General features: G+C 42.7%; 1 protein-coding gene across 2 annotated transcripts in view; it reads left to right on the top strand.

Moving 5' to 3' along the window:
* LOC134624286 (uncharacterized) overlaps nt 1-23,883 on the top strand; it is a 64,636-nt gene that overhangs the window by 21,865 nt on the left and 18,888 nt on the right. Inside the window, exons 2-3 of one of the 2 annotated variants that reach the window (XM_063469252.2) lie at nt 15,308-15,358; nt 16,197-16,544. In XM_063469252.2, the coding sequence (XP_063325322.1) occupies nt 15,322-15,358; nt 16,197-16,544 (385 nt within the window). In that variant the 5' untranslated portion in view covers nt 15,308-15,321. Of the gene's footprint in view, nt 1-15,307; nt 15,359-16,196; nt 16,545-18,626; nt 18,747-23,883 lie in introns of both variants that reach the window. The other variant, XM_063469254.1, reaches the window with a different exon arrangement.

The raw sequence follows: 23,883 nt of genomic DNA, 5'->3' as shown, positions 1-23,883 counted from the left end.
GCATCTTCGCTGTGTCGGCTTCTATTTAAAGAAACAGAAACAACAAAAAACCTAAAACCAGCAACAGCAGGGAAATTACACGTGTCCTGCACCATGAGCTGCACAGCCCTCGGATAAAAGAGGTTACTGTCTTGGAGAACGGCCATGGTAGGAGAGGGCTGGGACACGACAACACATTCATTTTACCAAGTTTCCAGCAGCCACAGGAACACCCCGCTCTTAAAGAATAAATGTCAGATTTATTAAAGCTTCTTAAAAAATAAACACAAACACAGAATTCAAGTGTAGGCTTGAAATACTCCTTGGAATGGACGGTCTGAATATATATGAATGCTGATATAGGAACAGATTTGTTGTAAAACTGTAAAAATTAAAAATCTTTATTTCTTACTGAAGCTCATCAGGGAAACAAAGACTTCAGACCCTCCCACTGTCTGCACAGAGATCTGCCAGGGATAGTGATGCTATTCCACAGAACTGATTGGTCAGTAGGTGGTGAGTTCATACCTGCTGATCTGTAATATGCAGAACACAAAGAGTGCTGAGGTCTGACCCAGTAAACTCTGGGTCACATTTGACTGAATATTTAGAGATTTCCACTGTTTTTCGAAGGTCTCATAGATGACACAGACTGGGCTGGTGTTTAATTTTCCAAAAAGCTGTTTTATTCATTTCTTTTCTTACCTTGTGTTTCCTTACTTTGATTTACCAGAGAGGAGATTAGGTGGTAAGGGGGTAGAAGCTCCAGCAGCATATATAATATAAAGACAGCTGTTTTATTCTGTTTGACACAAAGACTGAATCATTTCACAAAGAGGTCAGAGTGACTTCAGAGTTATTTCTAAAGAAATGTCAGAGGATGCAGAGCTGTCTGTACCTGGTCTGTGTCCAGAGGAATGTTTGTAATGAACAAACACGACTGCAAGTTCTCAGCTTCATACTTTAGAAGGCCACAGTAATGTGGACTCTTCAGCCGTGATCCTGATGCCAAATCTGTCCACCTGTGACGAGGAGGAGATGATCTTAGAGGAGAAACACAGCGCTACAATGGTCACATATCACACAGTTTCTGATAGGTTTGTAGCTTAAACCTATTCGCTGGAACGTTAAAGGCAATGTGGTTACACAGCAAGCAAGACACGAAGTAGGCAAAGTCCTTTGGGTTACTCATGCATGAGGAGGCCTGCCTGGAGCCAAGTGTCGTTCCACCTACTTGACCTCCGTCAGACTCTCAGCCAGGTTCCCCATAGCACTCCTTTTATTGTGGTTACTTGAATATGCATAGGGTCATTAACATATAACGGTACACATGTGAACAAGGAATACCTTGCCTGTGGTTTTTGTGGAATTACAGGGATTATTTTACATAACCATCATCTTATCATTGCATTAATTATCATTTCATCAAAGTGTTTATTGAAGCTGCTGGCATTATGTTATAATTTATACTATAGGGGTTATCATAATCAAATATTAACATGTTTATTACAGGTGCAGTTATAACTACTTTAAAATGATTGAGTTAAATATATATGTATCATAACTCATATGCTGAGTATATTGTTACAGTAAAATAGTAGCTGAGCAAAGGCCTGAATGTATTCAGCTTCTTGTGGTATTTGAGTTTGCTTAGTTACAGGTGACGGAAGGATGTCCAGTCCAGGGTGACCTCAAAGGCCTTAGGTCATCACCATATTCTTAAGAGTATGCCACAAGGAGGAACCTCTATGTTGCATTTAATTCTTAAAATACATGAATGTTCTGTACATGCAAATTATGTGCTTGTAAACGCAAGAAGGGGCGTTACAATACCCTGATGTTATAAAAGCAATCTAGAGTGTATTTTGGGCAGAGATGTACAACTGTTTTGCAGTTTACACCTCTCCACGCTGCGTGTATTCATTAAAATCAATTGTTTGATTGACCTCTTCTGGACCATCATTGTTTTACTCTCATCCTCAATTTCGAACCCGTAACATTTGGTGCATTGGCCGAGGTTGAGTAGAGAGAGTTGGAGGTTGAGACTGAGAGGGTCCAAGGTGCTCAAACAGGCAGACACGAGTCAGTGGTCGAAGTGAGTGGACATAAGCCGGCTTATTCAAAGGTAAGGCACTACCTGTTGAATTATTTCCAAACAGTGCTGAATTGGTTCTGACAAAATTGAAAGTCTACTCACTGAAAATTACTGGTAAGGGTCTGTTTTGATTTTGGTGAAAATCTCATGAGAATTGAAGTTGAAGTAATGATAATGTAAGGTTAAGTGACAGTACTGAGTAAAGGACAAGCAGTTGGACTGCTACGAGGATTTAAATGCAGTTGGACTGCTAAGGAAAGAGAATTTAAAGTAGTTGGACTACTGAATTTAGGATTATAGGTAATTTGGAAACTGTGTATGGTAATACAGTCATAATTGAATATAAAGCTGGGCTTGGACATCAATAAAGTTGGTTTGGTGGTTTCATAGGATGTCTTTAAAAACATAATTAAATTTATGTAGAACGGAACTGTGGGATGTTCTAGGAAGTGCATCGCTCAGAGGTAACGCTTGCCGGAGTCAGGGACGCTTAGACTCCGTCCTCTATGAGGGATAGTCAGTTGGTCACTGTGGAGCTTGGGGCACTCCAGAATAACTAGTGGTTGGACCACTTTGCCGTTTGGAACGGTTTATGCACTTTTTTGGGCAGTAAAGCTTGGAGCTTGGGCATTGGACGCTTTTAAATTTACTTAGGATATTTAGGGATTAGAGCAGATACAGTTTGGAACTGAGACTGTCATTGATTATCAAAAACTTGGAGTTTGTCCCTTGGAGGGTTAATTCAAATTTTGTCTAAATTATGTAGGTTGTGCAATTTAAGGCCTTGTAAATATTATTTAATTTATCAGACGTCTCTGTGTTATAATTTCTATGTTTGTATATAGGCTCTGTCTGCCACGGGCACTGCAGCAGGCTGGTTATTTTGAGAGTGTGTCTGTGTCTATGTAAATGAGATGCCTGTGACTTATTTAGAGTGACATTTCCTGTTTACTAATGAGTGGCTAATGACAGACTGCAGAGCCTGGGTTAAGGACGACTTCAATCTGTGTTTTAAGGGAAGAAATGCAGTTTATGTTTATTATATTTGTGTGACTGTTGTTGATTATGATAAGTATTTCATGATAACTGTAGAATATGAGTATGGGGTTTGCTTGACACGTGTCTGTACTAGGTAAAACTGTGTAAGACTGATAGGAAGTTTATAGAGACTGCTACACATGGCTGATGCCTGTATTTAAGACGCTGGTTTTGTTTATTACAAGACTGTAAGTAAAGTTTTATTTCTTGCCATGACTGTATGAATTTTTGCTGGGTTTTGAGATAGGATACATAAACTGTTGATACTTAAGACCGTTATCTGGGTTCTAAGAACTGAAATTGAATTTGAGATAATTTAATTAAAAAAGGATGTCTGTAAGCGATGTGTGTTTTGGGGTGTCGAAGTAAGATGTTTTAGGATTTTTAGATGGGTTTTGTTTCAGTTTGAGATAATATATACAGTTACATTTTCTGTGTGTGTGTTGTTGAGTGACAACATGCGCAGTTTAAATTGGGCGCTGTTCCTTCCTCTTTTTAGTTTCAAAACACAAAGCCTGTGAGATTAAAAATTACTGTGAGTAACGGTTTGACTTTTGACTAGGGAAATAATATGCTTACTTTTGGGTCTATGAAGATATTTGACCTTCAGTGATGTTATGAGAGGTTTCAGTTTTCTTTTTCTTTTTTCTTTTGACTTGCTCTTTCTGATCATGGAAGGCATGTCCAAGATACTCGTATGAAAGCGTATTTCGAGTGATTTTAACTGTGTGAATGCTGTCAGTATTTGATTTGAGTGACTGTGTGATTTGTCTGAGTGAGTGAAAAGGGGGAGTTTGAAAGAAAAGGCAGTGTGTGAGACGATTACTGAATGACTAAAGAGGTTAGAACCTTTAAACGTGTGTATGGAATAAAGGAGTTAGATTAGTTTGAAGAACAGGAAATATGGCTCTGTGTACCGGGGCTGCAGCGACAGGAAATAGTGAACAGGAACTTTGCATGCCCATATATGGGAACTGAGTGTGTACAGAAAGAACACAGAGAGACAGACGAGGCCCATGGAGCAAATGAAGCCTTTAAGAAAAATGAATATATTACTAATTGTATGCTTTAGTGTGTCAATACAGGTGGACTCTCTCAACATTGCAACCTTGAGTTCAGCAGCAGAAAAGTAGATTAAAAGAATTGGGAGAATAAGCCAGTTTTTGGCTCGAAATTGTGCGGCTGGATCTCTCACTTTGTCCCTGAAGCGGAGAAGAAGTTCAAAGGACAGTCAATCGCCTGATGAAGACCGACAGAACATCGTGGACTTGAATACAGCAGGCAAACGACAGTGCCACTGATCCATTAACACTGATGACGACTGACGACCAGCAGCAGCATGTAAGAGTACTGCAACATGTACTGTGAAAATACAGGCTGGGCAGTTGAACAGTGGGATAAAGAATTGTGGAAGAGCACTGGACATTGAGTGATATTTTGCCATGCTGGGACTTAATCTGAAAGAAAGACTGTAAAGAAACAGAGAAGAAGACAACAGCTGAGTTGAGACTGTGTTTGCTGGAGCTTTGAAGCCCGAACAGGACATTGGGCAGAGAGGACCAGTGAGAGATGAAGCTGGACGAGTTTGACTGCGAGAATATAGGATATAATTGGATTGAAAATTGAAATCTGAACTCATGAATTGTTTAGGGATGTCCACCACAGCATAACAAAGAGGTAAACATTAGAAAAGGTAAGAATAATGAACGAAGATAATTGTCATTACCTTAATGAATAGAAAACACACATACAAATTGTTACATGTGAGATTATTTTTGAAATGAATCAGAAGTGAGATAGTTTGAATCTAAAGCTCAGTGGTGAAATGCATAAATTAAATATGAATATATAGGATGCAATGAAGAAACAGCTTACACGTAGTGTACATTAACATGAATACATCGCAAGGCAACGAAGAACTCAATGAATTAATTTAATGAAGAAGCAGTTTACACCCAATTAACATAAAATGCAGGGAAGAACACGCTTACATGCCTGGCATAATTGGTGTTTCTGGTCAGAGATAGAGAAATGGGTCATTTAACCACTGGTGATAATAATGAAAATGTCTTAGTTTTGTTATTTTCAGGAGTAAAGCAGACTTGGACCGGCTCTCCAGATCCAGCAGTCGGAAGAAAGTTAGAGGTTAACATCTATGGATAAGTTAAGGCAAGTTTCTGGTGGAATTGTTCACAGAATGATGTGTCCAGGAACCTGAAAAGCAAGCCCCAGCTCCTGGCTGAAGACCAGGAGGGCGGTAATTTAAGGTGGGAAATCAAAATGTGGGCTAGTAACTCGGGGAAAAAGAAAACTGACTGCTTAACTGGAGAGTTGGGAAGAAGTCTGGGAGACTGTGAAGCCATAGATGTAAAATAACATATACCCATACACACACAAACAGAAAATGCATTAACCTTACAAAGACAAGCTCATGAAGCTTGTCTAATCAAAGCTTGATGCATAGAGACATTGATTAAAAACCCGGCTAAGAACACAAGCGTATGCAATGAAGATCAGCTTGCTGGTTGTATGAGTGAGAGAATGGTGTGAATGTTTAATAAAATAAATGGAAATTAACAGAAGAAAAGTGATTAAAGCAGTTTTATAAGAGTGAGTTAGGAGTGCTTTTGCACTGATTGATAAAAGTAAGTGATTAGTATAGAAAGAAAATGAAAATAATTCAATAAGGTGTTAAGGTTTCAACATGCATTTCTGTTGAAGGTCCAGATTTGGACAAGAAATTTATAATTTAGTGTTGACACATTGTTATAACGTGTTTATATTTTAGGCTGAATCTAAGTATGGCGAAGTGTCTAAGGGGACATGGTTGTGTGTAAAACGGTGCAGTTTGGACAAGGTTTTCAGTGCGTTGAATGGGTGAAATTTAAGATGGTTTAAGATTTTTTGGGGCTGTTGTTTTTCATTTTAATAGAGGGAGTTTTGATAAACATGGACATGTCTAAAAGGGCCCATAGTTTTTATAACAGTGCACTTAGAAAAAACCTGTCAGGTGATTTTGTTTTGTACTTTGATGAGCTAACAATCAGCTCTCTTTTTTCTCATTTTTGCTCTAAGCAGGCCTGGAAGAGAGTGAACTGACGGCGCGGACAAATTACCAAGTAAGGATTGCAGCGAGTCAATCCAGTCAAAAGTATAGAGAACTATTTTCCTAAAAAGGAAAACGAAATAAAACAAATGATTGAGCTCATTTTGCTGATGTGGAGCATCTGATGACGTGCGCAGAAGGCTGCAGTATCAGCAAAAAAATATCATGTGTGAATGCATGTGAGTGAATGTGAGTGATCGGACCAAGAGGGGAAATAAATAAAAGGTTGACAAACAGGAGGAGTGGAAGACTTAATTCTGGGGATGTTGATGTTTGTTTTGAGAAAATTATTTACTGGGGTTGGATTATGTTAGTACATTATAGAATGCCAAATGCTAAAAGGGAAACATTGTTTGAGGTAACTCAAGTTACCATTAACTGAGGTAACACATGATTAATAACTGTTCTGTTTAAGTTTATTTTGTGTTATAACACAGGTTGGATCATAAGTGGGGAAATTGAGTATGAAATGTGAAGTTCTGGTTAACACACAGGTTTTTGTTTCTAGGACGTTCCAAGGATGCAGGCGGTGGATGGAGCCAAGAAAAGATTTGACATGATGATTAATTTGATTTCATTCCTTAAAAACAGGTTTGAAGGTCCGGAGCATGTAGACTTAATATGATATGACTAACCTTTTCTTTTAATGCCCTAACCTGAGTGAAGGATTTTGAGTTTGTAACACATGAGATGTGTCACAAAAAGGGGGGAGTTACAGGATTTAAGGTTTAATTTGAAAGGGGTTTTAGGATTACTTGATGATGTTTAGGTTTTTTGATAATTTAGGTATGGTAAAACTGAGGCAGAAAGTGTTATTTTCAGGTTATTTTTGATTTCTAGAATAAGAGGTTATAATTTAGGCGTGCACATACAGATATGTCAAAGGAAAATTGTATATATGTTATTAGCTACATGAAATGTGTCTACGTGACTTTTACCTAATAACTTATGTGATGATAAAGTTGTTTACCGACTAGCAGCTTGCTCTCTTTTTGAACATACAGACTTAGAAAAGGGGAACTTCAGCTCTGAGTTCTGAGAATAACTCTGGTATTTTTGTAAGTAGACAGGAAACACGTCGAGACCGCCGTATAGAGCAAATGTGTTAGAGCTTGTAATTAAATGTGGGCTTGAAAAGAGGAAGCAAATTTGGTACAGGACGTACTTGAGATGATCAGATGAGAGAAGGAGAAGGTCAGGAATAGTTTAAACTAAGATTGAGAAATTAAATTGGGTGAAAGGGGGGTGTAGCAAGTAGATTCAGGGCAGCTCACAGCCTGGCGTAAACGCAAGGTGCTGTCACACAGCTTAAGTTATTTGGGTGATTTATTTTATGACAAAATAATAAGGAAATATTAAAAATATACAACACGTTGAGGAGATCTCTTTTGTTATATTTTAGTGTTTAACATGGAAGATGCCTCTCTGGAGCTTCTCTCCTGATGCTACTCCACCAAAAGAAGTTTATTTATAGAGACTATGTCAGCTCCCAAACAGACAACAACAAACCAAGACTAGCAAAAACAATCTGAATATAAATAATAACAAATAAAGAACAATACAGAATCCAAATCTGAACCAAAGAACAAAATAGTGAAATGTGGATTATTGGGTTTTTCTCTGTATATATGAAGCATTTGTAATGTGTATCTGCTATGAAGGCTTGTAGAGGCCAGTTTATAATCATAAACAAGTGCTCAGCCAGACTGAAAAACAGGAAGCTGTAGTGCACAAGGCATATTAATAGATATAGACACAAAAAGAGGAACTCCCCATATAAACAACGTTGAAAATGTGTGAAGTATAAAGTACCGAAATAACACTATATAAGACACAGCTGATGATTCTAATGTTAGAGAGCTCTTGCAACTGGCGTCTGAGCTGTGCAGAGGTCTCTCTTAAGACAGGTACTTATGTAGGTTAGCATGAGGTTGAGTCCAACAGAAGCAAGGCACCCTAAAGGCGCACAGCATGCAGCAGGGGTGGCCAAAATAATATAGGAAACAGCACATGTAGGGAGAGAACACTCACTAAAAGTTCTGACTACACATAGTGTGGTGGCTTATGTGAACTTGCAGGCGTTCACTATGACATCATTAGCACAACAGAGACTGAGTAAAGTTTTAGATGCTCGAAATCTGACATTTACACATGAAGGAATCAATATGGCTGATGTAATGGGATTAGGAGGACCTAATTACTGTACTAAGAAAGCAGAACTTGAAGGGAAAGTCAGGGAAGATTTAAAAGCAGGACCTGTTGGGATTGGGGATTTAGAGATTTTTTATTACTATCATATAATCTGCCTTAGGATGACTGTATTAATAACGTGTTGTACAGTATTATTTTATGTTTGTCATAACAGTGATGTCTCTATTTATAGGTTGAGTTAATTTTATACACAATGCGTAACTGTGCTTGTTTAGAGTTGATGTTCCGTCCAAACAGGTTTTAAGCTTCACTGGTGAGAGTGTCCAGGTGATACATGTTGAGGGAAGATGAGAACATAGCAGGTGAATTGCATGCACGCTTACAAACACACATGATTTATATATAGGCCAGGCCAGAGGCCTGGACTTGATGTAGCTTTTAACTTTACAGCTCCTAACTTGCAGGAATGGCGGGGAGTGTAATGAATGAATGCAAAACATGCTTACAGACACAAACATGACAGGGGTTTATTTTACAGGGTAAAGGTGGACCACAGGTTGCTTTGTTTCTGCTTAGCAACTACTGAGGTAAAAGGTGTTAAAGATAAATATGCAATAAGTGAACAGGAAATGTGTAAGGGTGAGCCGGGTGAAACAAAATGTTGTAGATAACGGAAACTTGTCTAACGGGCATTAACAGTAACCTTTGCATGTTATGTATATGCTTGAGGCCAAAAGAGGCGTAAATCCAGATAGAAAACTTTGAAGTGTGCTTTTTAGCGGAAAGTCAGGCTGACATGGGGATGGTGTGTATTTTACTGGGGTTGTGTTTAATAAGACTAAAAGCGTTGCTCACGCACATAAAGAGTATTGAGATTAAATAAAGTTAATATAATGGATAGAGTACATATCTGTACTAAACTAGCCAACATAGACTCACCACCACATGATGTTGCCCTGCAGCGGGGGCAGAAAATCATTTGCAAACCAGGGATCTTATGTTGATTATCATATTTTTACTTATGTACACACACACACACAGAAGGGAAAAATTTCAAAACAAAACAAAAAACAACTTCCCTTATCCTGTCAAGCACAGGAGCAAAATAAAAATCTCTTTGGGCTCTGTTAAAATTTCTTTAGTAAAAGTGTAAAAGGCCAAACCTAAGAGGTGGGGCAACCCGGAAAGTCCCTCCAGTATCAGGAGTTAATAGTCAGGAAACATTCTTCACTTTAACGCCTTTTTTCTGAAAAACCACTGACTCATAGATGCAGATAGACATACAAGTGCACATACATCCAGATGTGCATTTAGACATTAAAAGTGTAGAGGCATGTACACACAGATTGGCAAACCGGTACAGAGTCTAACTGAAGAGCTTAACAAAGCAGACGTGGCAGTAGGGTTTGTGATTTTGCCTGATATGATATTGGGAACCAACTTTGAATAATGACAGGAACCTGAGATGAACACAGTAAGTTAGTAAGGTGTAGCAGAGAAAGGTTGTTTGTTTTCTATCCCTTACAGGAGAAGATTTCCACTAGAGAGGGACCCAGAAAAGGAGCAGAGACCACTTAAGCATGAAGTGTTTTCAAGTGGGAGCTGGTGTTTTATTGCTGGACCACCTAGAGGACATGAGGTTGTCTGATTTGCTGAGTCAGGGGGCGGCTAGAGAGGGTCAGAGCGAAGGTAGTGGACCTGGGAATGGTGTAGTGACGTCTTTGGAAGACGTCAAAAGGGGGAATTGTGGAATTACAGGGATTATTTTACATAACCATCATCTTATCATTGCATTAATTATCATTTCATCAAAGTGTTTATTGAAGCTGCTGGCATTATGTTATAATTTATACTATAGGGGTTATCATAATCAAATATTAACATGTTTATTACAGGTGCAGTTATAACTACTTTAAAATGATTGAGTTAAATATATATGTATCATAACTCATATGCTGAGTATATTGTTACAGTAAAATAGTAGCTGAGCAAAGGCCTGAATGTATTCAGCTTCTTGTGGTATTTGAGTTTGCTTAGTTACAGGTGACGGAAGGATGTCCAGTCCAGGGTGACCTCAAAGGCCTTAGGTCATCACCATATTCTTAAGAGTATGCCACAAGGAGGAACCTCTATGTTGCATTTAATTCTTAAAATACATGAATGTTCTGTACATGCAAATTATGTGCTTGTAAACGCAAGAAGGGGCGTTACAATACCCTGATGTTATAAAAGCAATCTAGAGTGTATTTTGGGCAGAGATGTACAACTGTTTTGCAGTTTACACCTCTCCACGCTGCGTGTATTCATTAAAATCAATTGTTTGATTGACCTCTTCTGGACCATCATTGTTTTACTCTCATCCTCAATTTCGAACCCGTAACATTTTGTAAGTGCGTGCGTGTGTGTGTGTGTGTGTGTGTGTGTGTGTGTGTGTGTGTGAGCTGCTGACCAAAAGGGTCATAAAGCAGGAACAACATCCTAGGTCATAAAGAGGGTAACCTCCCCACACCCAATCTATGGTTCACCCTAGATAACACAATGAAGCCATACAAAGGGCAGGAAGTTTTACCACATCAGACCTTCACAAGGATGTTTGCCTGTGATAAAACACTACAGCCCCCCACTCAGAACCTCGAGAATCTGAGGAGGGGAGAACAAAAGAATTCCTTTCAACACACAGTTAAAGTACAAATGGTAAGAATAAAAATGACAAACATTTAACAATTAACTCTAACAGTTTCAGTCTGACTCTGAGGAAACCAACAGAGACTGACAGCAGCAACTACACCTGCTCCATCAGTGATGGGAGAGCAAAGACCGACAAGCGTTCATTTACAGGTCAAAGGTCAGCAACAAACCCCAGCACCTGCTGTAGACTGATGTCAGTACTGTAGGCAAAGGTCAGAGGTCAAACTGAAGGGAAGATTTCCTAAATAGTTGTGACTCACCAGCAGCATGTAGCTCAGAGCTAAACTCAGTGGAAACAGGATGTCTCTGCTACAACAGCTGCAGTCTTTACTGCAGGTGGAGGGTTACACTCACAACATTTACACACTGTACACAGTGGAGAACAGGTGGACGCACACAGATCAACACCAGAAAGAGTTTCATAGTTTTAGTAAACAACATAGTAAAGTAAACAACAACATGAATTTGTCTGTGAGAGTCCAGTCTGGTCACAGGTTCAGCTTCAATGTGAGATTCTCTCCTTCCTCCTGGGTGATAAGAAGACTGTTTCTCCTAGAACGACCTCGGGCAGCACTGCTGCATTATCTTGGTTAGATGCTGGGAAGGCCTCCAAACATGATCCACCCACGAGGCCGAAGAGCACGAAGGGGAAAGAAATGTTTATCAAAGCAGACAAACAAAACGCCAACTGTGGTAACTTTAACCTCAGTTGACTCAGAGCAGCTGTGTGTCTCTCCTGCACCTCCTCCTGGCCTCAGTCTGTCCTACATGCCCATCACTAAGCAGATTACAGACATCAGTACTTCAGCCACCTCTCCCACTGCTTGTCTGGTGTACTATAATATACCTGTCGAACTGTTTGATAAGCTGACACAACATTGTTTTATCTCCTGAAGGTCTGACTCATTGGAAGGAAAATATGAAGAAATGAAGGAAGAAAAAAGAAACAGGGGGATCTCTAACTTTCTAACATGATGGTAGAGCTGTGGAAATATCCAACATTCCTACTCGGATGGATGCTCAGAGAACAGCTGGGGGTTATTATCTTATCCCTGGTTATTATCCAAGGATTGAACCACCAACCTTCTGATTAGTAGCTGACCTGCTGCAGTGACTGTGGATCAAGGTGCAGTTCTGCTAAAATGTTGAAAATCTCAGTTGAGAAATCATCGGTCATTTATGATCCAATCAGCTTCAGGCTCCTTTTTCTCTGTCGTGTGACATCATCAAACCTCATCAAATCTCAAAATCTGATGATAATAAATATCCATCCATCTTCTTCTACTTATCCGGGGCCGGGTCGTGGGGGCAGCAGCACAATATAAGTTAAAGTGATTAATAATTAGTGTGAAATATTTATAAACCTTGTGACAGGACATGACAGGGAAACTATTTTTTGCTGAGTATTTTCCAGAAGTGTCCTTGACTGAGTATCCAAGCGGTCACAATAAGATATGTGTCCATGTTTGTGACCTTGCTTCGTGCCTCCAGACAGACAAAGACCTGATTATAGTTTGCAGTCTGCTGGGCTCCAGGTGACATAGGCTCCATTAACAGAGTGAGTGAGATGGTCTCTGCAGACACCCACATGCCAGGCGTCATGACCTTGATGCTGCTCAGGATGAAACTGAAGCCAACCTGGAAATTCTTTTTTCTTGTCTCTTTATTTAGTTGAACAGTATACAGAATCATTTCTAATGATTTAAACGTTGAAATGAATGGAACTGAAGGAGAAAATGGATGGAAAAGCAAATGTCAGGTGAACTGAAGCTGTGCTGACACACTGGGACTCTGCATGCTGCGTTTACTGTCTGCTCAGGACAGCAGAGCACCGCTCAGTGGCCAGAAAAATTTGTGGGGTGGCCAGTTCTCCCTGTGCCAAGTTTGTGTTCCAGAGGGTGATGGGAGTCAAAGAGTACCACTCCAACAGCCAAACCCATCTGTTCTCTGATTGGATTGATAAATTTGTGATTGAAATGACATTGACCAATCAGCTGAAAGGAAGAAAAATCGCGTCAATCGAGAGTCACACACAGCCAGGGAACCTGAGCGCAGAGATTTGCACGTAGTTTTTTGCTTTGGATCTTTAACCAGACCTCAACAAAAAAATATTGTAACTCGTGCAAAAACATTTTTTACAACGGTGGCCAACAACGGTAATCTGGTGTGTAATAAGCAAGGGAATATTGCAGAAAATAGAGATTTTTGATGATAAACTGTCTTTGAAGTACACAGAGAGAGAGAGCTGTGCAGGAAGTGTGATTTTATTGTGGTGGAAACAAAACAGCGAAAGTAAGAAGGAATTTGTTTTTCAAACGTGAAGCTTAGTTTTGATCTTCTTTTGCTGCTGGTTCAGTAAATTTTGATCAGAGAGTGACAAACCCTGCAGCATGAGAATCTGTGACATGTCTACTGGCTCAAATTGTGGTCATAAACATTTTGTACTTGTAACTCAAATGCGAGTTTTGTAACCTTATAAAATAAAATATGTGAATGTTTTATGTTTGTGCATCTACAGATAAGAATTTGTGTTTGTATAAAAAATTATGTACAATAATGTGCATATTTCCACGAGAGAAAGCCCACGCCTGGACCGTCGTTGACCGCCGCCATGATTCTATCCTACGTCACAGCCAATGTTCCCTCTAAGCTGCGCGAGTGCGCAATTGCGCACTGCTGGCACGGTCTCTGCGCAGAAAAACATCTGCGTTGTGCATAAAAAAAACCTGAAATGAAATTAAAGTAAATATGTTAACAATTCTGTTTTGCAGTGTTAGTCAGTGAGTGACTGACTGCTCCCGTATGGGATTAGAACGATGCCACCTTATCCTATAGTCCAGCCAATAATGCAACGTTCATATTGAAATGTATTGTAGTTATTTATTCTAGCCTTATGTTTTATAACACTGTTCAATATTTCAGATGTTCTTTTATTTTATTATCATCTAATAGTTTCTAGTTTATTCCTTCTTACTACATCTTAGTATGTTAATCAACTTTTTTTAAATATCTTTTATAAACATTTTCAGCTTCTTCAGTTTTCTGTCTTAAGACATTTCTGTTTAGTGCATTTTTCTTTTTACATGCATTTATTATGTATGGACACTCCATATATTTATGTTTTCTAATACATTGCTTTATTGGGCAGTTTGTGTTATATCATAATGTAAATATTCTAAGGAATTCATCATACACACTGACATCTTGTTTCTGATGTATTTCACCTAGTTTTGTTTTATTTAATCGTTTTAAAAGCATTTATTGTTTCCTCTGTTCTTACTCGTCTCTGATCTTTATTTCTGTCCAAATTATTAATCTTGTAATTACCTTCACAGACTGTAAAAACTGGAAGATGGTCACTGATGTCACTACTGAGAAGTCACTCAGTGCCTCATTTATAAACGTGTGTCTATGAGAGCTGCAGGATGTGATGTGGCTCTGCTACTTTTAGAGATCAGGTTCACACAGTATGTTGCTTTAATACCTGAAGATTAGGTTTAAACTGTTATACATTCAACACCTCATCAATCACTGTTTAGTTTAATTCATATTTTACAGTTGGTCATCCAAGTACTTTGAATTTTTCCCAGTTTCTAATGGTACAGTACTTTTTTTTGGCTATCAGAGTTGTTTAAAAGTCTTTAGGTATGAGGGGTTTTTTTTAGTTTTTAAGAATAAATTTACCTACAATCCAAAATACATACATATATTTATTAGAATTAAATATAAAGATTGTCGTTATTCACTTTTCTTTTTCCTTTTTCTTTCTATTTTTTGTTTACTTTTACAAAAGTAAAAGAAGTAACAAACAAAGTTATGTCTTTGGAAAATGACAAGTGAGTCAAACAGTGCTGCACATCCTCGCTGCAGGTGTGAAGAAGGAAACCTCACAAAACGATGTAAATGTATGAAAATGTTTTGACAAAGCTTAAAATCCTACTGTCAGTTTTGTAAAATTTTAAGTTTAATTTCTACATTTAATTTCTAAATGACAGCAGAATATTAATTAATTAATTCCACAGAGCAGCAAACACATGTTACTAAAAGCAGTGCACGGTCAGCCGTGTAGATGCTACATGTTGTTTCTCCTCTGAGTTTAATTGTGAAAGTCATTTGCTGTAAAAAAAAAAATATATATATATATATATTTTTTATTTTGAAGGATCAGCAGGAAATTATCAGGGTTTCTCTGTCTAACTTAAGAACACCAAACCTTTAGTGCAGCAGCAGCTGCGTGTTGTTGTTATCAGGACTTTAACTGGAGATGAAGATGTTGCTGCCACTCCTGCTCCTCGTACTCGGTAAGAGCGCTCTTTGAATGCAAACACAACGACACAGCTGTTTGTGCTTTTAGACAACATAAAGTCTGTAACATGAATTTACTGGATGTAAACTGACTGACTTTATTCCTTATAACTCCCTCTGGGACTTCATGCAGGGCGCTCACAGGGTTACAGCTGAGTTCATATCTGTTTAAGATGAACTATCTGTGTGTTCCAGACGTCTCTGTTTCTTACTGATAGAACCACAAACCTGCCAGAGTGTAGTGACGTTTGACAAGATTAACGACTATGGCAAAAAAAAAGAAGAAAAAAAACTGTCCAATGATACGGATGAAAATTGGTTGTGTCGCCAGTTGTGTGTAACATTGTCAGTGGTGACACTTTTATGTGTTGTAACACTGAGATGTTTATTTGCTAATAAACTGTTTTGTGTGTGTGTGTGTCTGTGTGTATGTGAGTGACTGTGTTTCTGCCTCATTTTTTGTTGTTGCATGGTGAGGTTATTTGTTAAAAATCAATGGACTGCGGTGTCGTTGTTAGCCCTGCAGGGCTCAGATCTGCTTGTATCTGTGTTCATTTTTCAACCAAATGTAGATATAAATAAGAGATGGTTTCCTCCTTTCACCTCAGTGTTGTTCAGTCATCCATCAGTTTTCTTTCACATCTTTGACGTCCTTTCAGTCAGTGTTTGTTGGACAGGAAGAATCCATGTTTGAATACTTTTCATAAAACATGGCTGAGAGTGATGTTATATATTCTGCAACTTTCTGAAACCACTTTATATCAACCCAAGGAAAAAATCCACTGCATATACATAATAAGTGTTTTTGTTGTGTGTGCTTGTGTCTCCTTCCAGTTTCCCAGCATGCCCTGGCTCCGGTTGTGGAGGTGTATGAGGGGGCAAAGTCTGTCCTGCTGCCTTGCAAGTACTCAGGTTTTATACCTGAAAACCCCACAGTGCTGTGGACTCGCAATGATCTCAACCCCAAATCTGTCCACCTACGACAAGAGGAAATGGATGATCTTAAAGGGCAACACCAGCATTACAGAGGGCGCACATCAATGAGGTCTGATGCTCTGGACATTTTAGACTTCAGCCTCACTCTGAGAAACCCCCGACTGACTGATAGCGGCAACTACACCTGCTCCATCGGAAATGAAAGGGAAGAAGTGAAACTGACTGACATACAGCTGCATGTCAAAGGTAAGAAACCCAACGCCTTTGGTTACAAAGCTAGTAGCGTTTTCTAAACATAACTATCCATCCATCCATCCATCAGAGAAGCCAAGACTTCCCTCTCCCCAGCCACCTCCTCCAGCTTATCCGGGGGAACACCAATGGCCAGCCGAGAGGTATCATCTCTCCAGGATGTCCTGGGTCTGCCCGGGGGCCTCCTCCCGGTGGGACATGGCTGGAACACCTCACCCAGGAGGCGCCCAGGAGGCATCCTTGTCAGATGCTCGAACCACCTCAACTGGCTTCTTTCGATGTGGAGGAGCAGCGGCTCTACTCTGAGCCCCTCCCAGTTGGCCGAGCTTCTCACCCTATCTCTAAGTTAGACACCAGCCACCCTTCAGAGGAAGCCCATTTCCTCCGCTTGTATCCGCGATCTTGTTCTTTCGGTCACTACTCACAGCTCGTGGCCATAGGTGAGCATAGGGACGTAGATCGACCGGTAAATTGAGAGCTTCACTTTTACATTCAGCTCTCTCTTCACCACAACAGACCGTTACAGTGTCCGCATCACTGCGGCTGCAGCACCAATCCGTCTGTCGATCTCCCGCTTCCTTCTCCCGTCACTCGTGAACGAGAGCCCGAGATACCTAAACTCCTCCACTCGTCCCTGACCCGGAGTGGACACTCCACCCTTTTCCGTCTGAGGACCATGGCCTCAGATTTGGAGGTGCCGATTCTCATTTCCATTGCTTCACACTCGGCTGCGAACTGTTCCAAGGTGAGCTGGAGGCCATCACCCGATGAAGCAAACAGAACCACATCATCTGCGAAAAGCAGAGATGAGATCCTGAGGCCACCCAAGTGAAAGCCTTCCACCACTTGGCTACGTGTAGAAATTCTGTCCATTAAAAATTATGAACAGAATCGGTGACAAAGGGCAGCCCTGGCGGAGCCCATCACCCACCAGGAACGAGTCCGATCTTAAGGTAGCGATTCGCCCCTCCATGGGTGGCCCCTCCAGGGGCTATGTTGTCTGGGGGCCTTTGCCCCCTGGTAGGGTCTCCCATGGCAAATTGGTCCTGGGTGAGGGATCAGACAAATAGTGATTCAGAAGAACTGTTCCCTTGGTGATAAGACCACCAAGGGAACAGTTCACCCTGCCCGGGATAGGGTTACCGGGGAGCCATGCCCGGGGAGGGTGCCCAAGGGCAAGTGTCTGGTGGCCGAGCCTTAGTCCATGGGGCCCGGCTAACAGATAACAAAGGGGCCAGATAACAAAGGAGTGCTCCAGGACCACTTCGTGGTCAATGTTCTTGAGTGGCCAGAGCCCAGACAAGAACCCAATCAAACATCTCTGGAGAGGTTAGAAAATGGCTGTCTGCAAAGAAGAATAAAGAAAATGCATAAAAATAGGTGCCAACCTTGTAGCTTCATACTGAGAAAGACTCAAAGCTGTAATTGCTGCCAAAGTTACAGTTACAAAGATACATTTTGTTCTTATTTTTTATTTTTAATAGATTTGCAATGATTTAAAGCAGTAGCCTGTCATTACAGGGTATTGTGTGTAGAATTCAGAGGTGAAAATCAATGTTGGAATAAAAAAATGTGGAACAAATGAAGAGGTGGGAATACTTTCCAGATGTAATTTACATTTTTTGGTTTATTGTCTTCTCAGACCAAGAAGTGAAGGTGAAGGTCACTGAAGGGTCAGAGTCTGTCATCCTGCCCTGCAAAACAATACCTGACCTGCCTGAGGACACCAGAGTGAAGTGGATGAGATTTGACCGAGAAATCATGATGGTCCATGAGTGTTCAAATGGAAGTGACCAACTTAAGAACCAGGATGACCTTTACTGTGGTCGCACAAAGATGAATGAAGACCTGCTGAGAGCTGGAGACCTCAGTCTGACCCTGAAACACCCCACAGAGAGAGACAGTGGGAGATACAGGTGTGGAGTCTACAGTGAGAGGATCTCCAGATTCAAAACTGTGCTGCTCAAGGTCAAAGGTTTGTTTCTCTGTGTGTGTGTGTGTGTGTGTGTGCGTGTGCGCCTGTGCGTGTGTGTGTGTGTCTGACTGTCTTGTGTCTCCTCTGCAGGGAGAGTTCAGGTCCAGGATCAAACAGGGGACATCAGGAACAGAAGCAGCTCCATTGATCCGACTCCTCTGATGGCTGATCAATCAGTTTGATCAGTGCTGTGAGTCAAACAGCATGATCACAAGACCATAGTAATGCTTTTTGTTCTCACTTAATTTGCCTTTTTTAAATTGTAAATTTGGAATTAATCTAAAATATTATAATAATTATTGTCCTGTGAGTTCAGCCTCCGTCACTCTGACCTTTGAACTTTTTCTGCATTTTGTGGTTTCGTTGTGTCAGCGTTGTAATGCAGAAACACTGGCTGTGTCCCAATTCAGGGTCTGCACGCTTGAAGTACGCACACTACGCGTACTACGTTCGGTGCGTACTATAAGTATGAGAAGTGCGGAAGTGAGAGGCTTGTGAAATGGGACGGTCTAGCCTTGGTTGTGCTGCTGAGGTTGCCTAGCAACCATGATACTAACCGTGAGAAACGTTACATACAGCATTGTTTGACAGAAATGAAGGAGAAAAAATGTTTTGTTGGTCATTCATTTTTTTTATGACATCACTTTGATTAGTTGAGACCACAGGACTGTAAAACATGATAGTTGGGCTTCATTTCTGTACTGAACAGTCATTTCAAGATTAGTTAGTAAATAACAATTAGCTAACGTTGTTCATGAGACTAAGATCAGCTCACTGTGGTAATGTAAATATAATATGGCCAATATTATATTTATTGTCAGATATATATATATATATATATATATATATATATACACATATATATATATTACAGCAGTGAGCTTGAACTCTGGGTCAAAGATTCAAGTTGCAGTTATTTATATTTCCTATCACCTTAAATCTTCACTCAAAGATAAGTATCTTTGACAGTGAATATATAGATGTTTTATACATAAGAGACAAATATTGTTCATTTAATATGTTGGCATTACATTACATTTGGCTCAATGCTTACATATATGTGTAAAAAGGAAAATGTACGAGCTGTGAAAACTGTTTCTGATAGAATGAAGAGTAGACTGATATATGAAATATTCCTTTATTGGGTGAGAAAATCAGACCATGTCATAACTGCTTTAAGTCATACAGAATAGATATCAGAGCCTTAAACAGGCTGACTTCTGCTCAATGGGTCAAACTGGGCAGAAAGTATACAAACACATAACATCCTTATAGAATATGATGTAACACTATAGATCAACTTACCTCAGAATATATAAAGCATATAAACAATTACAGCAATATGATGCAACAAACACAGCAGTGCTACTAATCCAAAATACTCAAAGCTTCATAGAACTGAAACAAACATTTATTTTTAGCTCCATTCTGCTGCTGATACATACTTTAGGTTTCTGAATATTAAACTTGTTGCTGCCTTTCATAGTGTGTAACTTGAAGGCCCTGAGTACTTTCTCCCACACTGAAAACACTGGAATGATAACATTATTTGAACATTACCTAATAAGACTGATTCAGGACAGACAATTAGTTATTTTAAACTTTCCTAGCAGTCCTTCACAAACAGGGAACAGTCTGTCTATTCTCTCCATCTGTCAGCTGCTGCTGGCTCTTCCTCCTCCTCTTCCTCACACACTGCTGAGTTTGTCCTGGTGGATCATCAGGGGTGCAAAGCCTCACAGATGATGTGCAGCAGTGGGTCCCTCAGTCTGTCCTCACTCTGGACACTTGCAGTTGTCACACATGGAAATCAAATGTGTGATAAGCTGCAGGATTCAAACACAAGTGTAACTTATAAATACATGTTCATACTTTTATTCCACAATCAGAGAGAAAGAAACAGAGAGAGAGTGCAGGACAGACAGACAGGTGACAGTCTCAGGTGTACACACTGCTACAAAACAGCACAAGAGAAGGAGGATTTAGTGTTTGTGTTATTACGAGTGCTAAACAAGAAGAGTTCCCAGATGGTACAGTGGACACATGTGTGACTCCTGTGATTAAAGCATCTTTCTTTCAGCTTAACGAGTGAACCGTCAGCTCGTTCAAACACACGTTAAAGTCCGTTTGGCTCGACACCACCGAACAGAGGCAGCAATATAACATAGCTAACATTAACAGTGCAGTGAATCCTGCTTGTGCCGTGATATTCAGGACTGCAAACCGAGCAGCATCACTGACTTTCAGCTTGTTGTGTTTGTGGATATATGACTGACTTTAATTATCCATAAAATCATCACATCTCTATAGGACTAAGGTCAACTATATTGTGGCGAGCTCAGACACGGAGAAGACAGAGGTTTCTTTGGGAGCACCCGTTTATTGGCAACCAGCCCAGAACACTGCCGCTATCTCCCTCCTCAGCGCGGCAACCACAAAAACATAAACAACTGTACTCCGGCGCTGGCCTGGGCCTGGCGGGTGTAGTCGTGAACCACCTGCAGCCGCTCCCTCAGCCTCCTGTAGTAGTCCATCTCTGGCCCACCATCAATCTCCGGCTCAGGGGGGGGACCCAAACACAACAGATCCACAGGCGCCCGGAGCTCCCGCCCAAACATCAAAGCGGCAGGCGTGCACTGGCTGGACTCCTGAACCGCAGTCCGATACGACCAAAGGACCAGGGGCAGATGTCGATCCCAATCCCGCTGGTGGCGGCTGGTGAGAATGGCGAGCTGGGTAGCCAGTGTGCGATTAAAACGCTCAACCAAGCCGTCGCTTTGCGGGTGGAGCGGTGTGGTTCTCGTCTTCTCCACCCCCAGCCGCCGGCAAATCTCCCCGAAGACCTTCGATTCGAAGTTGCGCCCCTGGTCACTGTGGAGCTCAGCCGGGACCCCAAAACGGGCGAACATCTCCTCCACCAGCCTCTCTGCCGTCGTCGTCGCACTGTGGTCCGGCACCGCGTAGGCCTCCGGCCACTTTGTGAAATAGTCCATCGCCACCAGCACGTACCAGTTCCCTGACTCCGTAACGGGGAAAGGCCCTAGGACGTCCACTCCCACGCGCTCCATCGGGGCCCCCACCAAGTACTGCTGAAGGGGGGCAGTGGAGCGTTGAGTGGGGCCCTTCTGCGCCGTGCAGGTGTCGCAGCAGTGCACGTGAAGTTCCACATCCCGTCGACAGCCAGGCCAGTAGAACCGTCCCCTGAGGCGGCGGAGAGTTTTGGCGGTCCCATAGTGGCCTGCCCCCACCGAGCCGTGGACAAGCTCAAGCACCTGCGACCGCAGCGACCGAGGCACCAACAGCTGCAGGAGATCTCTGCCCTGACCGGGGGCCCGCCATCTCCGGTACAGGAGGCTGTCGTGGGTCTCCAGGTTGTTGTGCTGGGAGTAGTAGGCCTTCACTTCGGGCTCCTGACCCGACACCCCCGTCCAGTCTTGGCGTTGCGCCACCTCCAGCCAGGCCCCCACCTGACCCAACGTCGCGTCGGCCTCCTGCTCCCGCTTCAGCTGCTGCGTTGTCAGTGGAAGCCACCCCCCTCCGCTGGCTGTGGCCTGAGCAGTAGCCACCCCCAGCGCCTCCTGGGCCCGCTCCTCCTGTCGCAGACAGTAGCGGCACTCGACGGCCATGCAGGGCCGTCTGGAGAGGGCATCAGCGTTGCCATGCTGCCGACCTGCCCGATGCTGGATCTCGAAGTCGTAGCCCTGAAGGACCTCCAGCCAGCGGGCCACCTGACCTTCTGGGTGTTTGAAATTCAGGAGCCAGGTCAGAGATGCATGGTCAGTGCGCAGGAGGAACCGGCAGCCGTGCAGGTATGGCCGGAAGTGCCGCACTGCTAACACCACGGCCAGCAGCTCCCGCCGGGTCACGCAGTAGTTCCTCTCGGCTCGCCCCAGAGCACGGCTGAAGTACGCCACCACCCGTTCTCCGGCCTCGCCCTGCTAGGAAAGGACCGCCCCGACTCCTACATTGCTAGCGTCAGTGTCCACAATGAAAGGTTGCCGGGAGTCGGGGTAGGCCAGAACTGGGGCTCTGGTGAGGGCCTCCTTCAGCTGTGCAAAAGCCGCAGCGCAGGCATCACTCCAGCCAAACGGCTGGCCCTTGTCAGTCAGGCGGTGGAGGGAGCTGGCTATCGTCGCGAACCCCTTGATGAACCGACGGTAGTAGGAGGCTAGCCCCAGGAATCTCCGCAGTTCTTTGACGTTCGAGGGAGTCGGCCAGTCCCGGACCGCAGCCACCTTTGCGGAATCGGTGGCGATACCTTGAGCGCTGATCACATGGCCCAAGAACGTAGTCTCTCTCGCCAACAGCCGGCACTTCGCAGGGTTGAGCCGCAGCCCAGCTCGACGGATGGCGCTGAAGACCTCGCTCAGGTGAGACAGTGCACTGTCGAAGTCGCCACCGTGCACCAACAGGTCATCCAGGTACACAACACAGCGGCTACGAGGGATGTTCACGAGCACCCTCTCCATCAGCCTCTCAAACGTCGCTGGCGCATTGCAGAGCCCAAATGGCATGACCCTGAACTGCCACAGCCCCTGTCCAATGGTGAATGCAGTCTTAGGCCTTGCTTCGGGGGCCAGCTCCACCTGCCAGTAGCCGCTGCGTAGGTCGAGGGAGCTGAACCAGCTGGAGCCAGTAACGTAATCCAGGGCCTCGTCGATCCGTGGAAGCGGGTACGAGTCCTTCTTGGTGACTGCATTGAGACGGCGAAAATCCACGCAGAACCTCGGGCTGCCATCCTTCTTCCCCACCAGGACCACGGGCGCCGCCCATGGGCTGTTGGACGGCTCGATCACCCCAGCCGCAGCCATCTCACGGATCTTTTCCTCTGCCACCTGCCGTTTGGAGAGGGGCAGCCGGTGTGGGCGCAGACGGATGGGTTGAGCAGAGCCGGTGTCGATGGTGTGCTGGACCAGCCCCGTCTGCCTGCAGTCTTTGTCACTGGCGGCAAAGATGTCCACATTCTCATCCAGGAGGCACCTCAACCGCTGGCGCTGGTCAACGTTGAGACCTACGCTGCTGCGCTGCCACAGGTCACCAACAGCCTCGGTTGTCTCGGTCGAGGGAGATTTGTCGGGCTGAGAGGCCGGGGCTGAGGTGAGTAGAGATGACCCGGAGCCACCGGCACCCGAAATCTGCTGAGAACACTGCCGCTATCTCCCTCCTCAGCGCGGCAACCACAAAAACATAAACAACAAAAAGGCGCTCTCTCACCGGAAACAGTCGCTGAGAGAGCGCGTCACCATCACCATAACAACAGTAAACAAAACTATAATAACAAAACCCCAAAACAGCCCCGACCCGCTACAGTATATATATTTAGAAGTAGAGGCTTTAAAACAAAGTTAACGCTGAAAG

Source organism: Pelmatolapia mariae, linkage group LG3_W (assembly GCF_036321145.2).
Source record: "Pelmatolapia mariae isolate MD_Pm_ZW linkage group LG3_W, Pm_UMD_F_2, whole genome shotgun sequence".
Lineage (NCBI taxonomy): Eukaryota > Metazoa > Chordata > Actinopteri > Cichliformes > Cichlidae > Pelmatolapia > Pelmatolapia mariae.
Note: the sequence above shows the minus strand (reverse complement) of the source record. Positions and strands in the feature narration are given on the sequence as shown.